At 41.9% G+C, this 22,905-nt stretch overlaps 1 protein-coding gene across 8 annotated transcripts in view; it reads right to left on the bottom strand.

Annotated features, from left to right (window-relative positions):
* mipol1 (mirror-image polydactyly 1) overlaps positions 1 to 22,905 on the bottom strand; it is a 181,976-nt gene that overhangs the window by 71,771 nt on the left and 87,300 nt on the right. For all 8 annotated transcript variants that reach the window (XM_078406548.1, XM_078406551.1, XM_078406549.1 and 5 more), the window contains 2 exons: positions 20,722 to 20,755; positions 20,298 to 20,468 (listed from right to left, as the gene is read on the bottom strand). In XM_078406548.1, coding sequence (XP_078262674.1) covers positions 20,298 to 20,468; positions 20,722 to 20,755 — 205 coding nt within the window. The remainder of the gene's footprint in view (positions 1 to 20,297; positions 20,469 to 20,721; positions 20,756 to 22,905) is intronic.

A 22,905-nucleotide genomic window follows, 5' to 3' on the forward strand; every position in this document is an offset into this window, starting at 1 on the left:
TGCAGCAAGTGGCACACTGCTATCAAACAATAAACCAAAGAATTTCCACAGGTTTAGAATTGGTGCATAAATCTATTTTTCTCATAACTATGGCTGGTGGAGCATAAGATAGCATTTTTGCTAAGAATTACATTATTATGTCCATTCTCCACACCTTGCTGATACCTTTTAAATAAAGTTCATCATATCCAAAGCCAAGAGGAGTACAGCAGTACATTTTTGACATGAATTTACATTTAGGTTTTTTTTTTAAAGCCTCAAAATTACTCTAATACCAGCTGAAATTTGATGGAGCAGTTACAAGCTCAGTTAAGACATAAACATGACAGGCCCTAGTCTTCAGCTAGTTTGCAGTTGGACTAGGTAATTTTCACTTGTTCCAGTCACGTGGCAAGGAAAATCACACTTACGGCAGAAAGTTCATTAAAAATCAATAGCCAAGAACATTTTTTGCAACATAATGCAAATCATCTTCTAAAATTGCCATTAAAACTTGTTACTATGGTACTAAAATTTCTTTAAAAATTGCTTCCTGAACTGCTTCACATACACAATAATGACATTGAACTATATTGTAAGGGGAGATGCATCTTTTATTCAAATCCCCTTTCAGAGTGGTTGATCATTTTAGAAAGCCACTTGTGGAAAACGACATGAAATTTCATGCCATACCAACTCAATCAGGAAATGCTTCAGAGATAGCATTTAATGCTGGTCAATTTTCCCATCCACATTTAATTTTCCAGTTAATCACAAAATGCCTTTTACCCCAACGTGAAGATACCAAAATAATTATTTTCAAATTACACTGAAATTTAGCCTTAGTAATAGTTATGCATAACTTTAAATGTCTAGCATTCTAACATACACTTTGTACAAGCAAATAAAAGATTGTTAATATGAATCAACAAAATTTAAAGGAAACATCATTGGGCAATGATCATTCCTAATAATTTCAGAAAGTGTTTTGTCTTTTAGAGATTAAAAAAAAACCAAGAGTTTAATGGTGAGTTACAGCAATGGATCTATCACCCTTTTTGGCACATTTTTCATTGTTGAAGATATCGCAAACTGACCAGCAACATACTGAAGTGTACTTGTACTTATCTCTCCCGTGAGTAATAAATTACACAATGGAAGTTCAGTGAAAAAATGAAATGAACAAGATTAGATCTATAAAAAACAATTAACAATGCACATAAAATGAAATAAGATTCACATGATCTGATCTGCACATTGTAAGAACTGGTCTAGAGAGGTGCTAAAAAGTCTTTACAGAATTGCAACCACCCAATCATGGAAAGAACCACTTTGATCTTGGCATAAAATATTCCTTTGAACTTTCAAGATACTGGCTAAACTTTAAATTGAGAACAACATGCAAAATCCACATTTTGAAATGAAATAACTTTTCATCTTAAACTTATCACGAATAAAACATGTTTCTTAGTGGTATGGCTATTGTGGGAGCTGGGAGAAAGGTAAAGGCATGAGTTAAGACATGTCTCAACATGATTCAAGTCATGTTCTTCTCTTTTCATATTAACAATCTTAATTTTACAAAAGTGCGAGTTAGAACACTAGACCTTTAATATTTCACATCACTAAGACTACACAGCAACAAAAGTCTCAGAATAAAAATCAACAATGGTTCTACACTAAATTTACTTAAAATCATTGCTGAACAAAAACAAGTTTTTGAAATAGTATCAGGCCACCCCAAGGACTTAATAACCCCCTAAAGCCAATACAAAATGTTTTTGTACATTTAAAAACAATGGCTGTATAGAATATTGAAATGTATTACACCCTCAAGCTAGAATCTCAAACAGTATTGGTTGGCTGAAGTCCAGTAAGAAATGTGCTTTGTTGATTGTAGGTGACTCATTAGCAAAAGCTGGAGTTCAATAAGGTTACAATTATGTTTGAAAGTTTTATAATATAGCTGTTTAATCCTTGAATAAAATAAGTGAGCAAAAGATGAGTGATAATCAAAGTATTATGAGTTATAATCAAATGGTGGAAGATTAGCCAAAATCCGATGTGAAGGAGTCCTGAAATTGTGATAGAGTAATTGTGATAAAGTTTACTCAAAAAAACTTTGCAAAGATGACAGTGCTGGAGAGACTCAGTGGGCCAGGCAGCATCTCTGGAGAACATGGATAGATGCCATTTCTGGTTGTGACTCTTCTTCAGATTGATTGCAGTAGGGGGTTGATAGGTGGAAGAGAGGTGGGGGCTGCAACTGTTCAACCATCTACAATTGCATTTTTAATGTCCTGAGGAATTCCAGTACTTTTATTCTTAGTAACTCTACTGATATTAATCCAAAACTACCAAAACCATCTTCTATTGTGTGTTGTATTATTGCAGCCAATTCTGTCTTGTTCTTGATTCCGACATAGTTTTATCAAGCCTCCTAATATTTTGGCACATGTATTGGAGGACAAAGGGCCCGTTTCTGTGCAGTACTATTCTATGTTCTATATTTATTCTGTCAACTGGTTTCTTGATATCAAGAACAGTCTTGCTTTTGGAATTTGTCTTTTTTCTGCGAGTTTGAATGAAGTCCGTAATGACTTCAGCAGCTAAGTGCTCTTCACAAAAAAAAACATGAAATAAAAGGCTAAATTGGACAGTATCCAAATACAGGCACAGATATTGCATCAATTAACCTACACATTCAAGCCACATGAAACATAGAAGATTTATACTGCCTTTATCCTGGCAGATTTAATAGAGCTCTTGCTTTACTTATTTCATGAATAGGATTGCTCAGTTACAGGAGTTGTGAACATCATTTCAAGCTTGCTGAGAAAACTGAAAATCAGAAAACAACTCTTAATGGAGAAACTTTAGACTTTAGAGATACTGCACGGAAGCAGGCCCTTCAGCCCAACTAGTCCGCGTCGTCCAGCGGTCACCAGTACATTAGCATTATCCTACACACTAGGGACAATTTCCAATGCTACATCTTTCGATGTGGGCGGAAACCACAGATTCCAGAGAAAACCCATCTGGTCACAGGGAGAATGTGGAAATTTCATACAGACAGCATCTGTAGACAGGGTCGAACCCAAGTCACTGGTGCTGTAAGGCAGTAACTCTACTGCTGGGCCACTGTGCTGCCTGAGATATGCCATAGGCTCAGTGAATGGATAAAATTAATATGGAGGTGATTGTGACTAGTCAGAAGCTGTCATGGCATTATCCAGACTCCATGAATTTGGGTGAGGAAAGCTGTGTTTGGCTGCAGACCAGAAAGGCCTCTAGAAATATGCTCCGATAGTAGTAGATGAAGAGTACTAAGGCACTGCAGTACCAAGAGGCCTCAGAATAGAACAGTTAAAGAGAGATTGATAAAAGGTACATGGAGGGTACATGGAGTGAGACGTGTAGCAGATTGACAGATTTGCCTGGAAACCAACGAGTTCTACAAAAGCATGGACCAACCTTGCAATAAGCTTGGTGTACCCTTCAGCATATGCAGGTGGGAGAGAGGGGGGGGGGGGGGGGGGGGGAGTACTTTAAATTGGGCAATTTAATGTTCATGTTGCTGAGTTATAAGCTACCCAAATGGAATACGAGGTGCTATTCCTCCAGTTTGCGTGTGGCCTCACAGAAAGGCCAGGATGGGAATTGGAGGGTAACTAAAATGGTTAGCAAATGGGAGATCCAGCAGGCTTTGGCAGACACAGTGCAAGTCACCTGTCTACACTGGTCTCGACGATGTAAAGAAGGCCACATTGGGAGGACCGAATGCAGTAGATGAGATTAGAAGTGCATGTAAACCTCAGTCGCACCTGGAAGAGCTGCTGAGGTCCTAGGATGGATGTCAGGAAGGAGGTATGAGGATAAGCTGCAGGGAAAAGTACCTGAAGGGATGGTTTAGGTGCAATGGAATGAGTGAACTTAAGGGTCTGTCCCAATTTATGCGATTTTAAGGCGACAGCCGGCGACTGGTAGCAGATCGCCAAACTTTTCTTTTATCCGACGACAAATACCATGACAATACCGAGTCAGGTCGAGATTACAGCGTCTTCGGAAACATCTCGAAATTCCCACGCCGTAAATGCTTCTCCAGTGTCCTAATTTTCGCTGAAATCACTGACAAGTCGGTAAGTACTTGATAGTTTTGAACCATAACATCTTGTATGGGTTACTTAAAAACCAAGCTTCACTGTAACAAGGCATAAACTGGATTTACTTCCAGTTTACTAATAGACGTATTAAAAAAAAAAATTAAAAGTGGTTAATTGGATTTTTGTGAAAAGTGTGTGGGCATTCTTTGAAAATGTATGGTATTTTGAAATGACTTTACTTATTTAAATATAATGTGCTTCTAAATGCATCTAAGAGAACCTAGCAAACCTGGGGACAGCAGGTGACAGCGCCCACAATAAGCAACGATACCTGGTGACAAGCCAGCTGTCGCCGAGAAATTTCAAACCGGATGATTTCTCAGCGACGCGCCGAGATCCACTACGATTCTTGGACGACTCCAAGATGATGCAGACTTTTCTGGATAAGTGCAATCTTCCAACCCTCAGTGAGACCGAACGTAACGAGTTGGATTCAGAGATAACTAAAGGTCATTTCAGAGACTATTAAATAATTGAAAAATGGAAAAACCCCTGGCCCAGGCGGGATCAATAATGAATTTTACAAAAAAATGTAATGATACAATTTCCCCACGTCTACAATACCTGTATATCCAAGCGTTCAAGGAGCAGACTTTACCGCACACTCTAGCAGAATCAATTATTACATTAATTCCAAAAAAGATAAGAATCTAGAAGAGCCGGGATCGTATAGAACAATTGCCCAGAAGATCCGAGCCAAGACTCTGGTTCGTAGACTCAGCCTAGTCATTGGCAAACTTGTACACTCAGATCAAACTGGGTTCATACCTAAATGACACTTTTTAATCTGAGACGTCTGTTTGATATAATTTACTCACATATAATACCGAATAAAGACTATGTACAGAAATTGAAAGTTTTTGGACGGAAATATTCAACGTTTTCTCCAATATACTGAAAACCCCATTGGAGCCAGACTCAAAACTGATAATACTGGGAATATCAGAAGCATGTAGTACATTGACTGTTTTTCAGCGATGCTTTGTCAGCTATGGACTAATATTAGCAAAAAAACTCATACTTAAATTCTGGAAAAGTGTTGAAGTTCCTCCAGTGAAGATGTGGATTACAGAAATGACAGACACATTACATTTAGAGAGGATTAGGTTTATCTCGAATGACAAACTGAAGCAATTTTTAAAAATATGGTCATCTTTTATTGATTTTCTCAAACAATACAATATTTGAACACAATTCAAAATCACTCGTAGGGGTGGGTGAGCGGGCACATGGGTGGGTTGTCGGGTATATCTCCCATTTTTTATTTTTTGTTTTTTATGCTTCTTTTCCTTCTTTCTCTCTCTTTTTAATTAAATGCCCTTTTTGAAAAGTGTTAAAATTGAAGCTGTTCATAAAGCTACAAAATTGTCATGTTTTTTTTACACAAATGCTTCCAATAAAACATAAATAATAAAAATAAGAAAAAACATGAAGACTTGAGGAACTGCTGGACTGTATTCTACAAATGGTATATATTGCAACATAGTGTGCCAGTGATGGAGAGTAAATATATAGCATAGTGAATTGGTGCCATTCAAAAGGAATTCTTGATCCTTGATGGCGTTTAGCTTCTAAGGTGCTGTTGGAGCTGCACTCATCCAGCTGCATTACTCGTGCGTTCTTTGTGGGGAACAGGTTTCGGGGTATCCTAAACTGTGTCAATCATAACTATGAACCTAGCCTTTGAAGAACATCCATCCATAATTTTGCTAATGCTCAAAGAGTATATTGCACAAGAAATTATCTGCTGCCAAGACGACAAATGAATGGCCTCTTCATAGTTAGAGTTGTAGAGTGATACATTGCTGAAACAGGCATTCGACCCAACTTGCCACACTGGCCAACACGTCCCAGCTACATGTCCCACCTGCCTGCGTTTGGTCCATATCCCTCCAAATCAGTCCTATCCATGTACCTGTGAACTGCTTCTTAAACGTTGGGATAGTCCCAGCCTCAACTACCTCCTCTGGCAGCTTGTTCCATGCACCCACCACCCTTTGTGTGAAAAGTTACCCCTTAATTCCTATTAAATCTTTTCGCCTTCACATTAAACCTGTCCTCTGATCCTCGGTTCACCTACTCTGGGCAAGAGACTGCGTATCTACCCGATCTATTCCTCTCATGATTTTACACACCTCTAGAAGATCACCCCTCATCGTCCTGCGCTCCATGGAATAGAGCCCCAGCCTACTCAACCTCTGCTTATAGCTCAGACACTCTAGTCCTGGCAACATCCTCATAAATCTTCTCTGTACCCTTTCCACCTTGACAACATTTTTCCTATAACATGGTGCCCAGAACTGAACACAATACCTTAAATGCGGTCTCACCAAGGTCTTATACAACTGCAACATGACCTCCCAACTTCTATACTCAATACTCTGACTGATGAAGGCCAATGTACTAAAAACCTTTTTGACCACCTTATCTACCTGCGACTCGACCTTCAAGGCATCATGCACCTGCACTCCTAGATCCCTCTGCTCTACAACACACCCCAAAGCCCTACCATTCACTGTGTAGGTCCTGCCTATGTCAGAATTCCCAAAATGCAACACCTCACATTTCCCTGTATTAAATTCCATCAACCATTCCTCAGCCCACCGGGCCAATTGACCAAGATCCTGCAGCAAATTTTCACACCCGTCTTCATTATCTGCAAAACCACCCACTTTTGTATCATTAGCAAACTTCCTCATCTTGTCATGCATGTTCTGATCCAAATAATTGATGTAGATGACAAACAGTAACGGGCCCAGCACTGAACCCTGAGGCACGCCACTAGTAACAGACCTCCAGTCTGAGAAGCAACCTTCCACCATCACTGTCTGCTTCCTTCCATGAAGCCAATTTTCTATCCATTCAGCTATCTCTCCTTGGATCCCATGCAATCTAAATTCCTAAATCCCTGTCCTAATTCTGCTCCTGAACTAATCTTAGGTTATGTGATTACCCCTGACAGTCTTCCACCTTCATTCCTATCAGCAAGACCATTTAATCTGTAAATGCATTCTTTAAACTAAAGCACTATTTTAACCATGTCTGAAGAAGGGCCCCGACCCAAAATGTCACCTATTCATGTCCTCCAGAGATGCTGCTTGATCCACTGCGTTACTCCAGCACTTTGTGGCTTTTTAAAAACAAACCAGCACCTGCTGTTCCTTGCATCCTCACTATTTTATTTCTAAGAATCAGCTTAATTCTGATTATGAACCAAAGCTACCTTTGGTATACTTTCATCGACAGCTAATGATCATAGTATGGAACAAACTACACTACAGATTGTCAAAGCTATCAATGAGTTAAACAGGTACTTCAGTAGTTTGCACAATAAAAACATAATTGGTGTATGAAATCAGTTCACAAGGTCATGACTTTGAACATATTATAAAATGTGGTATAAGAAAATGCCACATAGCCCACAGGGCCCACTCCCTCCTACACAGATGGTGTACAGTTTACACCATCAGGAACACTTGCCTGAGCTTACATCTTCTCTGGGGAAGCATAAAGGCATAAGTAAATTATTATGAAGACAACTCTTAATCTTTTCAGATTCCCTAAAGTAATCAAACAAACTCCAGTGGATTGATAACGTGATTGTAATTCGACCAATGAACCAGTGAATATATTCAAATGTCAGCACATGCTCAATGTTCTGTGGTTCCAGGAATTGCAAGCTTCCTGGGCTGGCCCGTCACAGATTGTCTCTAACAGGAGCTTTATTTGTACAAGGTACAGTAAGTACATTTTTAGTTAATTATTTTGGCAAACAAGTGAGCCAGTGATATTTATTAGGTACTGGTACTGCTGCTTAGTGGTTCTGCTTATTTAGTTTGGATCCCTGTTGTATTTACAGCTCATTATATGGCAAACAAATTAAACAAGGTGGCTGCTGTACCCATGAATTTTGTCACCTCCCTGAGAAACCAAAGTCTAGTAACTCCCCACCATATTTGTTACCATACCAGGTACTGACCGCCCCACCATCCAAGGGATCTGTGGGAGACGCTATCTCAAAAAGGCAGCCAATATTAAAGACCCAAATGCTGGCCAGACTCTCATTTCGCTTCTACCATGGGAAAGAACGTACAAGAACCCAAAAAACAGGTTCAAGAGTAGCTGCTTCCCAGCAACCACCAGGCTCTTGAACACTACACATCACTAACCTCAGCAACTATCAACATCAATGGACTGCCTTGAGTTGCACGAGGTTTCTTTTTTTTTTCCACACGTATTACCGTTATTAAATTATGGATTAAAAATATATATTTATCCATGTGTTTATGGGCCTGTTAAGCTGCTGCAAGCAAGACTTCCATTGTTTATTGTTGGTACAATGCCAATTAAACACTCTTGATTCTCTCTGAGGCTGTTTACCAAATTATGGACTGCCTCGTTTGGGAAGTTATGTCCACAGAATCTACAGTTATGTCTAAAGTTATGTCTACAAAATAGGGTGGCACAGTGGTGCAGTGGTTGAGTCATTGCTTTACAGCAAAGACACCCGGGTTCGATCTTGACGACGGGTGCTGTTTGTATGGAGTTTGCACATTCTCCCTGTGATCGCATGGATTTCCTCTGGGTTTCGGGTTTCCTCCCACATCCCAAAGACGTGCAGGTTTGTAGGTTAATTGGCTTCTGTAAATTGTCTCTGGGGTGTAGGATAGAATTAGTCTTTGGGTGATCATTGCGTTTTATCCTGTTGCTCCAATTTCTTCCCACACTCCAAAGACGTACAGGTTTGTAGGTTATTTGGATTTGGTAGTTGACAGTGCTAGTGTACGGGATGAACAATGGTCGGCACAGACTCTGTGGGCCAAAGGGCCTGTTTCCGCGTGGTATTTCCAAAACCTAAAGAATGAATTAAAATCACCAAAATCTATTGCAATTAAGATCGTTACATTCATAAGAAAAGGAATATATTTTTATTTTAGAGATCTGATTTTGATGGATCAATTTACACCTGTCTTACTGCCTGGTTTTGCTTTACTTTATCAGGATGCAGAGGATCAAATGAATTGACTCGCTTCATCAGAGAAGCATCTCGTTATGTGGGATGGGCTCTGATCAGCACAAAAGCCTCAGGTGGCATCACTGACAAATATTTTTCTTTAAATTATATTTGCAAATATAACTTTTGCACAAAGCTGAGCACTAGACGTGAAATGTTCCCAGACATAGGCTTCCTAACAATCGGGCTTCATAACTTCACTACTTTACCTCTGCTTTGCCTCTGGGGTCAATGGTGACTCCAGCAGTTTACATAGATGGTCAGATAATACGGTATCTCATAGTCTGTGTTCACAGTGCATTGCATCACGAAGGCTGGAGGCATTGCCAAGGATGCCTGCCAAATTGGCCATTCCCGTTTCTCTCTACTAACCTCTGGGAGAAGATACAGGAGCTTGATAGCCCGGGAGTCCGGACTTAAAAACAGGTTCTTCCACACTGCTTTCAGACCAGAGAAACCAACAACCTCTTTCACAGTCCCTTCTTGCCATGTATTACTCTGAACTCCACTTCATTCATTTATTTTGTTGTTGCATTTTCATTTTTTTCTTTGCACTACTTCAGATTTCTTCACACCATTCTGCTGTTTTGAATTTTTTCGTTGTATTTATTGATATATCTATGATTATCATTTGCACTGTGTATTCTTAGAGCTTCATGCAATTAAGGAAACTCAGTACACTTAGTATACACCGATGAGCCAAAACATTATGACCACTGACAGGTGAAGTGAATAACATTGATTATCTTGTTACAATGGCACTTGTCAAGGGGTGGAATATATTAGGCAGCAAGTGAACAGTCAGTTCTTGAAGTTGATGTGTTGGATGCAGGAGAAATGGGCAGGAGTAAAGACCTGAGCGACTTTGACAAAGGCCAAATTGTACTGGGTCAGAGCATCTCTGAAACGGCAAGGCTTGTGGGGTGCTCCCGGTCAGCAGTGGTACCTACCGACATTGGTCTGAGGAGGGACAAACCACAAACCGGCGACAAGGTGTTGGGCGCCCAAAGCTCATCGATGCGCGAGGGCAACGAGGCTATCCCGTCTGGTCCGAACCAATGGAAGATCTACTGTGGCACAAGTCACAGAAATTTTTAATGGTGGTCATGGGAGGAATGTGTCGCAATACACAGTGCATCGCACCCTGCTGTGTATGGGGCTGAGTAGCTGCAGATCGGTCAGAGTGCCCATGATGACCCCTGTCCACCGTTGAAAGCACCTACATTGGGCACGTGAGATTCAGAACTGGACCTTGGAGCAGTGGAAGGTGCTAATTCTATGGTGCCAGACACCTTCAGGTCCATGCCTCGGCAGATCGGCGCTGTTTTGGCGGCACACGGAGAACCAACAGCATATTAGGCAGGTAGTCATAATGCTTTGGCTCATCTGTGTATATGGCAATAAACTAAACTAACCTTGAATTTTGGCTTTTGGAAATGCTAGCCATTTTTGAATGGTAATTACAGAGGGATATCCAGCCAAACATTATATAAAAACATGTGTTGTAGGAGATGAGGAAACAGAGGATTTGTACCCAAGAAATATCTGCCAACCAGCTGTGTAATGGCATTAGGACTATGTCCTCAACTTCATATTCCATATTCTTGTTGCTTTGGATGGAGTTGAGTAAGGCATTTGACAAGGTCCTCCATGGTAGGTTGATCCAGAAGATTATAATACACAGGATCCACAGTAACTTAGTAGACTGGATTTAAAACTGGCTTGCCATACAAGTCAGAGGGAAGTGATGGAGGGAGGGGTGTTCTCTGGGCAGAGGTCTGTGACCAGTGGTGTTTCACAGGGATCAGTGCTGGGACATCAGTTGTTTATGACTATATGTAAATGACGGATGAAAATATAGATGGGCTAATCCTTTCAGAGGGGTGACCTCATAGAAATATATATAATCATGAGGGGTATAGATAAAGTGAACGCTCAGACTTATTCCCCAGGGTAGAGGATTCTAAAACAAGAGAGTATGGAGCCCTTGCACGGTAGGTCATAAGGTGAAAGGACGTGATGCACGGAGTCGCTCAAGCGTTCTGGAGGTCAAGCAAGCCTCCGGCATACACTCATCACACGCGCAACACGTACGTCCCGCTGAGTTACTCCAGCATTTTGTCTACCTTCGATTTAAACCAGTATCTGCACTTCTTTCCTACACATTTTGTCCGTTCCACTGCAAAATCTCCTCAAGGTATGTCTACTTTGAAGCAGTTCTCCTCCTCTCTCCGACGAGAGAGGAGGAGAATGCACCGAGTTAGCAACAGGCTGTGCCCGGGAATTGATTGCAGAGAAGGATGAATGAGATGACTGCGTGTTACAAGCCGGCTTTGTATCAGTCCAGCGGTGCCACACTGACAACGCTGAACGCTCGAGTAGGGAGGAACAGCAGATGCTGGCTTCAACCGAAGATGAGACACAAAAAGCTGGCGTAACTCAGCGGGTCAGGCATCTGAAATGCTGAACACTTACTGTACATTGAGCCTTCAGAGTTCATTAGAGCTCCTCCTCGCTTACATTCTGCCCCATCCCCCCCACACCCCAGCTCTATAGTGTGCTGTGGGTCACCAGGTGTCAGGTTTACACTGCATTTCTCATCACGATGATTTATCTAGTACTTTATCGGCAACGCGGTCGTCACATTGGAAACGGCGCCAGTGGAAACGGAGACGCGAGAGAGAAGAGAGCTTAACTTCCACGCAAAAACAAATGATTATCTCTGCAGTACAAGACGTGGAACATTTTGGCTCCTGTTCAAAATACCTCGGGTTTACACTCCCTCCGGGCTGCCAATGCCCTTCCAGAGCTGGATACACTACAGCGACTCTGGGCTGAGACGCCAGAAGGAGCCCAGCCAAGACATGCTACGAGTCTGGATGGATGCCCCCTTAATGTCCACAACCCATCAATGCCATAATTACACGGCGTGTCCTGGAGCAAGACGGCCAGGTCCAGAGTCTGTCTGACCTCTTCCCTCTCGTGTCTTGCCATCTTTGAATTTGCAGGGAATTGGAAGCTTAGAACATGTTGTCCTTCACAATGTAGAGGGAGGAACTGCAGATGCTGGTGTAAACCGAAGATAAGACACAAAATGCTGGAGTAACTCGGCGGGACAGGCAGCATCTCTGGAGAGAAGGAATGGGTGACGCCTCGGGTCAAGAAGGATCTGGACCCGAAACGTCACCCATTCCCTCTCCAGAGATGCAGCCTGTGCCGCCGAGTTACTCCAGCATTTTGTATCTAACGTGTCCTCCACAGCGTCACGTCAAGGGGAAGCGGCTTCCAAATTGCGATGTCAACCATTGTATTGTAATGAGTGGAGAACCGATCCAGAGAGGCTTCACTTCATGCACTGGTATCGGCCACAGACAAGTCAAGGCACATTTATGACACGCAAGGAAACAACAGTGAAGCAGCCTGATGTGGTTAAGCACTGTAATTATGTGATGCCATTCATAAAGATTTTTGGCTGGGACTGAGGTGTTGCAAGTTTAGTGGGGATTTTGACTTCAGAGTCTGTGGCAGAATTCTGGCAAAAAACTGCAACAATTCAACGGCTGCTGGGACCGAAGATGGTCCCGCTGTATTGGCAGCCATAGTAAGTGCTTGCCTCCAGTCCACTGCTTGTCCTCCAGAAGTCATTGCATGGCAACATTACGGGTCAGGGGTCGTGACCTCGCCTGCCGTGCAAGAGCCCTATAGACTTATGAGAGGAGAGATATTTAAGAGGAGTCTCAGGGGCAACCTTATCATTCAGAGGTTAATCCAAATCTGGAAGGAACTACCAGAAGCAGCTATACAAGCTCAAACAATTAAGACTTTTGAAATACTTTTGGACTATAGAAGGATTTAGAGGGATATGGGCCACATGCAGGCAAATGGGAATAGCCCAGAATGCCAACTTGGTTGGCTTGGACATGTTGGGCCAAAGATTCCTTGCTTTATAACTCTAGTTCCTGCAGATTGGAGGGCGGGAAATTTTACCATTGAAAAAAGAGAAAAAAAGAGGGAGCTATTATGGTTAGCTGAACATCAGTTGTGTGGAAATGCAAAAGGCTACGAAAAAGTATGAGATAACAGGATACTTAGGAAATATCACTGGGATTAGACAAAGTCAACATAGATTTATAAAATGAAAATTGTGTTTTTTTGAGGATGTAATCGGTAGCAAAGAAAAGAGAGAATTAGAAGATCTGGTGCACTAGGATTTTTAGAAAGCTTCTGATAAAACCCTGTACAAAAGGTTAGTGTGCAAAACTGAAGTGCATGGTATTTAAGATAAGGCATTGGCATGGATTGAATATTAGCTGACGCTGAAAACACAGAGTAGGAATACCTGGATCTCTTCTGGTGTAGCAAGCAGTAATTGCATGGGTACTGCAGGAATCAGTGCTCGGGTATTGCAGATATCAGTACTTGGGCTTCGGTTGTTCATAACACATTCACTGACTAGGGTGAAGGAACAAAATGTATAATTTCAAAGATGGCTGAACACTAGGTGGAACTATAATTTTTGTAGAGGACACAAAACGGCTTCAAGAGGATCAAGAAAGATTGAGTGAGAGGCAAAAAGGTGACAGATGTAGTGTAACATGAATAAACGTGAACTTATCCACTTTGGAATGAAAAACAGAAAGGTAGCATATTATTCAAATAATGTTAGATGAGGAAGCAATATAGAGGCATAGCATTGTTTCGCAAAGAAACAGCCCTTTCTGCCCACTGTCCATTTTTACCATTGAGTACTCATCCAAACTAAATCCTGCAAATCTCCTTTACACTTTGCCCCTCTCATCTTAAAACAATTCCCTCAAGTATTTGATTTTGCCATCCTGGGAAAAAGATTCTGACTATTTATTCCCTCAATGCCACTTATAATTTTATGTACTTCTATCAGTCTCCCTTCTGGCACTCCTGAAAAACCAATCCCTGTAACTAATAGCCCCTAATCCAGGCAACATTCAGGTAAACCTGCTCTGCACCCTTTCTAAACCCGCCACATCTTTCCTGTAATGGAGCAAACACATCTGCATGCAATATTCCAAATGTGACATAACCAAAGTCCTATAAAGCGGCATCATGACTTCCTGACTTCTATACTCAATGCTCCGACTTATGAAGGCAAGTATAGATAGATCCACTCTACTTGAGTTGCCACTTTCAGAGAGCTAAGGACTTGGACCCCAATATCAGAGGGATCTGATGGATCCCTCTGTACATCAATGCTGTTGAGGGTTGTCCCATTAATTGTACATTTTCCCCATTAATTGTACATTTTCCCTTTACATTCGACTTTGCATCACTTTGCACCTGCCGGATTAAACTCCATCTCCCAGACTCTTCCAAATAGGAGGAAATCGTGTTCCAAAGAACCTCTCTAATTGCTTCCCTACCATTGACTTGAGGTTCATTCACCTATAATTCCCTGCATCCCCTCTGGTTCCCTTCCTAAACAAAGGAACAATATTAGCTACGCGCCAGTCCTCCAGGACCTCCCCTGTGGTTTGAGACGATGCAAAGATGTTTGTCAAGGCTCCTGCAATCTCCTCTCCCCTCTCTCAATAATCTGGGATAGATCCCATTTGGTCTTGGGGATCCACTTTAATACTCTTCAAGAGCCCCAATACTACCTCCTTCTTAATCCCAAACTGTTCTTATAAACATAGCACAAAAAGTAAGGAAATTTGTGTTTGGTAGATTATTTCTTTGTTGTAACAATGCTTCTTGGCAATAAATCTTATACCGTTGGAAAGCCTGTTTATTTCCCTTTTAAATGGTGCCACATTTGTAAGGAACATGCATTTGTGGGATGAGCAGCAGAGCTGAGTATGTGGGTTGTGCTCATGAAAAATCTGCCAAATCCTCTCTGCCAATGCCAAAAAGCTTATTCTGCCATTGACTCTTGTTCGGTGTTGTTTGGTGGATTGGATGATTGAAGTCTGAAGAAACAAGACATATTGGCAATTTAACAATTTATTCATTTAATAAACAGGAGCCACAGTAGCGTGTGGAAGAACCATACACAGCCACAACAGCCTGGCACATCCTCCTCATGCTGGTCACCAGCCTGGTCACACACTTGTGGGATGGCATCCCATTCTTCAACCAGCATTTGTCACAAGTCAGCCAACATGGTTGTGTTGGTCACTCTGGCACGAACAGCACACCCAAGCTGATCCCACAAGTGTTCAATGGGGTTGAGGTCAGGACTGCCGGCAGGCCATTCCATCCTCTCCACTCCCAAATTCTGGAGGTAGTCTCTGAGAAACCCTGCTCTGTGGGGGCGAGCATTGTCATCTTGGGGGATAGAGTTCGGTCCCAAACTGTGGAGATATGGGATTGCCACTGGTTGCAGAATCTCATCTCGATATCTCTCTGCATTGAGATTGCCTCCAATGATGACAAGCCTCGTTTTTCCAGTGAGGGAGATGCCGCCCCACACCATCACACTGCCTCCACCAAAAGATGTTACTCTATCGGTGCAGCAATCAGCATAGCGTTCTCCGCGTCTTCTCCACACTTTGACCCTATGATCCAACTGCCGTAGGCAGAATCTGGACTCATCGCTGAACATAACGTTTCTCCACATGTTCAGGTTCCAGTGCACGTGTTGCCGACACCAGCGCAAACGGGCCTGATGGTGAAGGGCAGTCATGGCAGGCCTCCTGGCAGCCCTATGAGACCGGAGATCGGCTGCTTGCAGTCTGTTCCGAATTGTCTGGGCAGAGAGCCGTCGGCCATATCGTCCTGCAAACCTTGACTGCAAATCTGTAGAAGACAGCCTACGGTTCCTAAGTGCTGACAGGGTGAGGAAACGGTCTTCTTCGGGTGTTGTCTTCTTGGGACGCCCACTTCGCGTCCTGTCTCTGACATCCCCCGTTATATGGAACTTGGCCTTCACTTTGGAGACGGTACTAGGGCTCACTCCAAATAATGCCGCAACTTGGTTTTGCGGAACACCAGCTTGAAGTTGCCCTATCGCACGGGCCCTATCCAGATCAGTCAAACGTGGCATGCCGATTCTTGGAGCAGACACCTACTGACCACTGTAGCAGGGCCCATGCTCACAGATGCTGCCAATCAGGTGCCAATCAGGCACCTGATTGTCAGCACCTGGGGGTACCAGAAGCTCAAAACAAGAGTCAATAGCAACAGCAGAATAAGCTGTTTGGCATTGGCAGAGAAGATTTGGCAAATTTTTCATGGGCGCAACCCATATACTCAGCTCTGCTGCTCATCCCACAAATGCATGTTCCTTACAAATGTGGCACCGTTTAAAAGGGAAATAAACAGGCTTTCCAACGGTATAAGATTTATTGCCAAGAAGCATTGTTACAACAAAGAAATAATCTACCAAACACAAATTTCCTTACTTTTTGTGCTATGTTTATATATTAGTGCTCTCCACACTGATACTGTTCTCAATTTCCTTCCCCTTGGTAAAACAGATGCAAAGAATTCTTTCAGTACATCTGCTACATCCCCAGACTCCAAGTGCAAATTCCCTCCTTTATGGTCTTACCTTCTCCCTGGTTACTGCCTCTTGTTTTTAATGTAGGTAAAAAAGATGTGGGATTTTCTGTAATTTGACTCACCAATGCCATTTTGTGTCCCCTTTTAGCCCTTCTAATCGCCCGCTTGAATTCTTTTTCTTTATATTCCTCAATGGCCCTGTCTGATTCCATGTATACAAACAATTTTCACCAGCAAATTAAAGGAACTACCATGATTGCTCAAATGTGGAGATAAAAACAATTCAGTGATCATCTTTCAACATAAGACTTGCAAAATCCTGTTCAAATGGTAAAGATCTATCAATAAACTCATGTATACATTTTTAGCACCACTAGATCTTAGTGGCTTAAATAGTTTGCTACTGATTCCTCCAAAATGAAGTTTATGAATTTACATGCCCTATATCCACTGACAATGCAGCAATAAATCAACAAGGAAACCATAGTTTTTAGAGGTCAGCTATTTCATAGAAGGAAATTATTTAGTACAGCATTTTTGTCACTTTGGAATAGTCAGATATACTTAGCCAAATTATAACGAGCAGTATAACTAGGATTCCAATAATATTTCCATTTTTCATGATTTTGTCAGGAAAAAAAATCCTCCATTGAGTAACGTTGCCACATCTGCAATGAAGTGCTAGGCCCTGCAGATTGGTTGATATTCTTTGCATTTGTTTCACAAAGTAACAGTTAAATCATCAAAGTGTCATATGGTGATACATCAGTTAACAGCTCTAAATAAATACAACTAAAGATTTAGTTGCATAATGTTCAAGGAGCAAGATGTCAATATTTAGCAGTGTGTGTGTATTTTGATGGAAAGGAATATGAATGCACTGCAAAATTTCAAATATTTGAGGTGAGATTTAAATATTTGTTTTTGTTCAGATTCCAACAAGTTTGTCTGTTTACTCAGCAATCTAATAAATGACATCGGAATTTACAGAGGCAAATTGACACGAGGTTAGGTGAAGTTTAAAAAAATGACCTAAATATCAATGGATTAGGGACCCAAAAATCCTTGAGATATAATCCTCCCAGCTATGTCAAGAATGCATCCCTTTGTGTTCTAGTTCAGACTCGGTCACAAAAGGGAATATTATCTGTTTAGAGCAGGAAACGCAAGCAGCTTAATATGCATATGCTTGATGCCTACTCAGCTAACGTGAATGGCAAATCTGGATGATAGTACATTCCAAATCGTTAAACTTCAGATAACAACTTTTTGGGCTTCCAGAGAAATAATTCACAGAGCTTAAAAAATACTTCCTTATCATTGCTGGAAATCAAGCATACATTTTACTGGAAGGTCATTTCACTTCACTTTGTTTACTTACGTCTCGTTTGTTAGTAGAGTCCTAAATACAGCACGGAAACAGATTCAGTCAAGTCAAGTTTATTTGTCACATACATATACAAGATGTGCAGTGAAATGAAAGTGGCAACGCCTGCGGATTGTGCTAAACTAAGAAACAGAATAGAAAAATAAAATTTTAACACAAAAAATAAATTAATGCAGTAAATTTAAATTAGTCCCTGGTGATATGAGTTAGCAGTCCTGATGGCCTGTGGGAAGAAACTCCGTCTTATCATCTCTGTTTTCACAGCGTGACAGCGGAGGCATTTGCCTGACCGTAGCAGCTGGAACAATCCGTTGCTGGGGTGGTAGGGGCCCCCCATAATGTTGCTGGCTCTGGATCTGCACCTCCTGATGTATAGGTCCTGCAGGGGGGCGAGTGTTGTTCCCATAGTGCGTTCAGCCAAATGCACTACTCTCCGCAGAGACTTCCTGTCCTGGACAGAGCTGTTCCCAAACCAGATTGTGATATTTCCAGACAAGATGCTTTCTGCAGCCCCAGAGTAGAAGCACTGAAGGATCCTCAGAGAGACTAAATTTCCTCAACTGTCTGAGGTGGTAAAAGCGCTGCCTTGCCTTACTCACCAGTACGGCAATATGTGTTGTCCATGTCAGATCCTCTGTGATGTGGACTCCCAGGTATTTAAGGCTGCTCACCCTATCCACAGTAATCCCATTTAACTCCAGTGGCGTGTACGTCCTCGGATGTTGAGCCCTTCTAAAGTCTACAATCAGCTCCTTAGTTTTTTTGACATTCAAGAGGAGACTGTTGTCCTGACACCAGAGTGCCAGTTCAGCCACCTCCTCCCGGTAGGCCTGCTCATCGTTATCGGAGATCAGGCCCACCACCACAGTGTCATCAGCAAACTTGATGATGGAGAGGAGTTGAACCTGGCCACACAGTCATGTGTGTACAGGGAGTACAGTAGGGGGCTAAGGATGCAACCCTGGGGGGATCCTGTGTTCAGGGTGAGGGGGTTAGAAGTATGTCTCCCCACCTTGACCACTTGGGGCCTGGCGGTGAGCCCGACTCATCCATGCCAACCAAGATGTTATTGTACTTGCCGCAATTACTTCCTCTAGCAGCTCGCTCCATATACCTCCCATTGACTGTGTGAGTTGCCCCTAAGGTTCCTACTAATTCATTCCCCTCTCACCTTAAACCTATGTCCCCTAGTTTTTTGTTTGATTATTGATTGAAAGGTGCAGCATGGAAACAGGCCCTCCAGATGACCGTGTCCATACCGATATGTGTAGGAACGAACTGCAGATGCTGCTATACACCGAAAATTGGCATAAAATGCTGGAGTAACTCAGTGGGACAGGTAGCATCTCTGGAGAGGAATGGGTGACATTTTGGGTCGAGATCCTTCTTCAGTGTCCCACTGAGTTACTCCAGCATTTTGTGTATCTTTTGAGTCCGTACCGATCATTGATCACCCATTCACACTTGTTCTATGTTATCCCACTTTCGCATCCACTCCCGAAACATCCAAGGGAAATTTACAGATGATAATTAATCGACAAAGCCACACATCCTTGGGATGTGGGAAGAAACTGGAGCACCCAGAGGAAAGCCACGTGGTCACAGGGATAACGTCCAAACTCCATACGACACCCAAGGTCGGGATTGAACCCTGGTCCCCGGCATTGTGAGGCAGCAACTCCACCAGCTGCAACACTGCTGTTTATGAGAAAAATATTGTGTATTCACCCTATCTATTCCCCTCATGATTTTATACCTTTCTATTAATATCACCCCTCAGCCTCCTGTGCTCCAAAGAATAAAGTCTAGCCTGGCCAACCTTTTTCGATAGTTCAACCCCTCAAGTCCTGGCAACATCCTCATAAATCTTCCCAGCTTAATGGAATAAATGCACAACAAAAGTATGAAACCACAGCATTGCATCTCCATCCTGTTAACTTATTAGTTAAGGGGGATGAGAAATTCCAAGCATGCTAAAGAATTCCCTAAAAAAAGGAGAAACTGAAAAATGTAGCATTTCACAAAAATAAAGAATTTGCACTGCAACCAACACATGGTCATTCTTGATTGTTTTAAAGTAATTGGATGAAAGAATCTCAGAGAATTGGCACATATCATAATGAATATTAATTCCATGTGTTGGATTTCAATTTGAATAATATGAATTTTACTTTTATTATTTTGTGTCCTTTCATTTGAAAAAAAATGCTGATAACATGGAAGATAAAGGTCACTGATTAATGATATAAAGCATCTAAGCAGGAATAAAAATACTTACTCTTGATAAGGCTGCATCCCTTTCCTCAACAACTGCATTCATTTCTTCAGCAGTTATTCTTTTCTTCCGCTCCCTGGCTTTGTGAATTCGATCTACAATTAAATCTCCATTCTTATCAACTGCTCTCCTTGTATCAGCATTGTTGATTCGGTTCAGTAATTCCTGCAATGTCTATCAATAACATTTACATGATAGTTACACATGAATTTAAAATTAGATATTGCTTAGATTAGACTTAATTAATGGCTACATGGAAAAGTACATGAAATAGAATTACTTAGCTTTATAAAACATCTGAGATGGACATTATTACTGTGTCAAAATCATATTTTCTTACTTCTTAGCTCTGGAAACCCATTCAATTGTGTCTAAGCCTCCAAGATATAAGCGTGACATTAAAAATTCTCCTTAGAGAATGGCTTACCATGTCATTTTCTTCAGGGTTAATATTTTCCAACCTAGAAAAGGGACACAGAGAGCCTGATCAGTAGCATTTCCTTTGCGCAGCAAAATGAGTTCACTTCCTAAATCTTTCCACCTCAAGTAATTTCATTCTACTAGTCTTTAGAGTCAACCATGACACTAAACATATTAAAGTGCCACCTGCTCTATTCCATCCTCCAATAATGTTCCATATCTTCAGCTCTGTCTGCAGACTGTTAAGTTATTAATATTTACTGTTATATATGACTACAGGGATCAACTGTTCATATGTGCAGAGATGAAGGAAGAGCTGCTATGGTGGCAATACTAGCACTCTCATGGCATTAGCCTTTCCTGCCCCAAGACTTCATAAATCTATTTCAATGTCTCACTTCACATTTATAAAGATACTCCGGCATTTACACTAAGGGCTTGCATGTGTGTTTCTTCCGTGGATTCGTAACCAAAACTGAACTAGGATACTTTCCAACACAAATAAAGTGTGTCGAACATGCAGATTTATCCAGTTATATTTTAAAATAAAAGAGTTTCACTCTGTTTCTAGCATGCATCTGATTGCTTTTTAAAATAGATAATAAATAGCATGCAATTTTTCTACACTTTGCAACACAATGGTTGAACAAATACAACCCTTTGCTTTGATGCTGATGTAAGGTGGGCTTATACTTGTCACAAACACAGATTCAGATTGTTAAAAATATTGCAATTATTTTCCCTTATAAAGATAAGTTCAGTAATTTAGTGCAGGTGAGAAAAACTTCAGTTAACACATTTTAATCCACTTTATGTGGAAACAACTTAACTATCAAAATTAATAATAGTCTTGGTTTAGTTTAGAGATACAGAGTGGAAACAGGCCCTTTAGCTCACCCAGTCCATGCCAACCAATGATCATCCATACACTAGTTCCATCCTACACCTTAGACACAACTTACAGAAGAAAATTAACCAACAAACCTGCACCTGTTTGGGATGTGGGAGGAAACCCACATGATCACAGGGAGAACATGCAAACTCTACATAGATAGCATCCGTAGTCAGGATCAATCCCGGGTTTCTGGCGCTGTAAGGCAGCAACTCTACCACTGTGCCAATGTGCCGCGCTGGTAGCTCGAGGGACTTCGGGCGTTGTTTTGTTTTGCACTATATTGGGTTTTTTTTAATGTATTGAATTTTTTGTTTGTTTATGTTATCTAGGAGTACTGTGTTTACAAACCTGTTGGAGTGCTGCAAGGAAGAATTTTAATTGTTGTTTCGTTATATATGACAATTAAGCACTCGAGTCTTGAACTATACTATGATTGCTACCTTCTCCGGGAGTTCAGCTCGATGATCATCACAGCCGTCTATATTCCACCGCATGCGGACACCGACGTGGCACTATCGGGCCTACACGATGTGTTGTGTCGACACCAAAATAAAAACCCTGATGCGGCTATGCTGGTGGCTGGGGATTTTAATAGGGCAAATCTCAAAAAGGTCATGCCCAACTTCTACCAACACATCACGTGTGTCACTTGGGGGATAGAACTTTGGACCACTGCTACACGCTGTTCAGGAAGGGCTACAAGGCCGTTTCTCTCCCTCCTTTTGGAAAATCTGACCACGCGGCTATTTTCCTGCTGCCGGAGTATAAACAACGGATAGTACGGGAAACGACAGTGAAGAGGGACGTAAAGCGGTGGTCTGACCATTCAGAGGCCATGCTGCAAGATGCACTGAGCGATGTCGATTGGAATATGTTCCAAGCATGTTCCAGAGATGTCAGTGAGTTTGCGGAAGCGGTTACGGACTTCATTGCAACAATAGCCAATGACAATGTCCCCACGGTGAGGTTTAGGATCTTTCCTAATCCAGCTTGTTTGAATGACTACCGACCGTTGGAGCTGCGGTTGGACTCATTCTGGAGCATCCACGATGCTGAGAAGGTCGTGGATAGCACGTATAGTGAGTTGGCCACACCACAGGTAAAAGATAAGCGGACAGAAAGGAAACGGGTGGCCACTAGCCAGCGTAGCAGTAGGCAGGTAGTGCAGGAGTCCCCTGCGGTCATCTCCCTCCTAAACAGATATGCCATTTTGGATACTGTTGGGGGAGATGGCTCATCAGGGGAAGGCAGCAGCAGCCAAGTTCATGGCACCGTGGGTGGCTCTGCGGCAAAAGA

The sequence above is a fragment of the Rhinoraja longicauda genome, chromosome 10 (genome assembly GCF_053455715.1).
Source record: "Rhinoraja longicauda isolate Sanriku21f chromosome 10, sRhiLon1.1, whole genome shotgun sequence".
Lineage (NCBI taxonomy): Eukaryota > Metazoa > Chordata > Chondrichthyes > Rajiformes > Arhynchobatidae > Rhinoraja > Rhinoraja longicauda.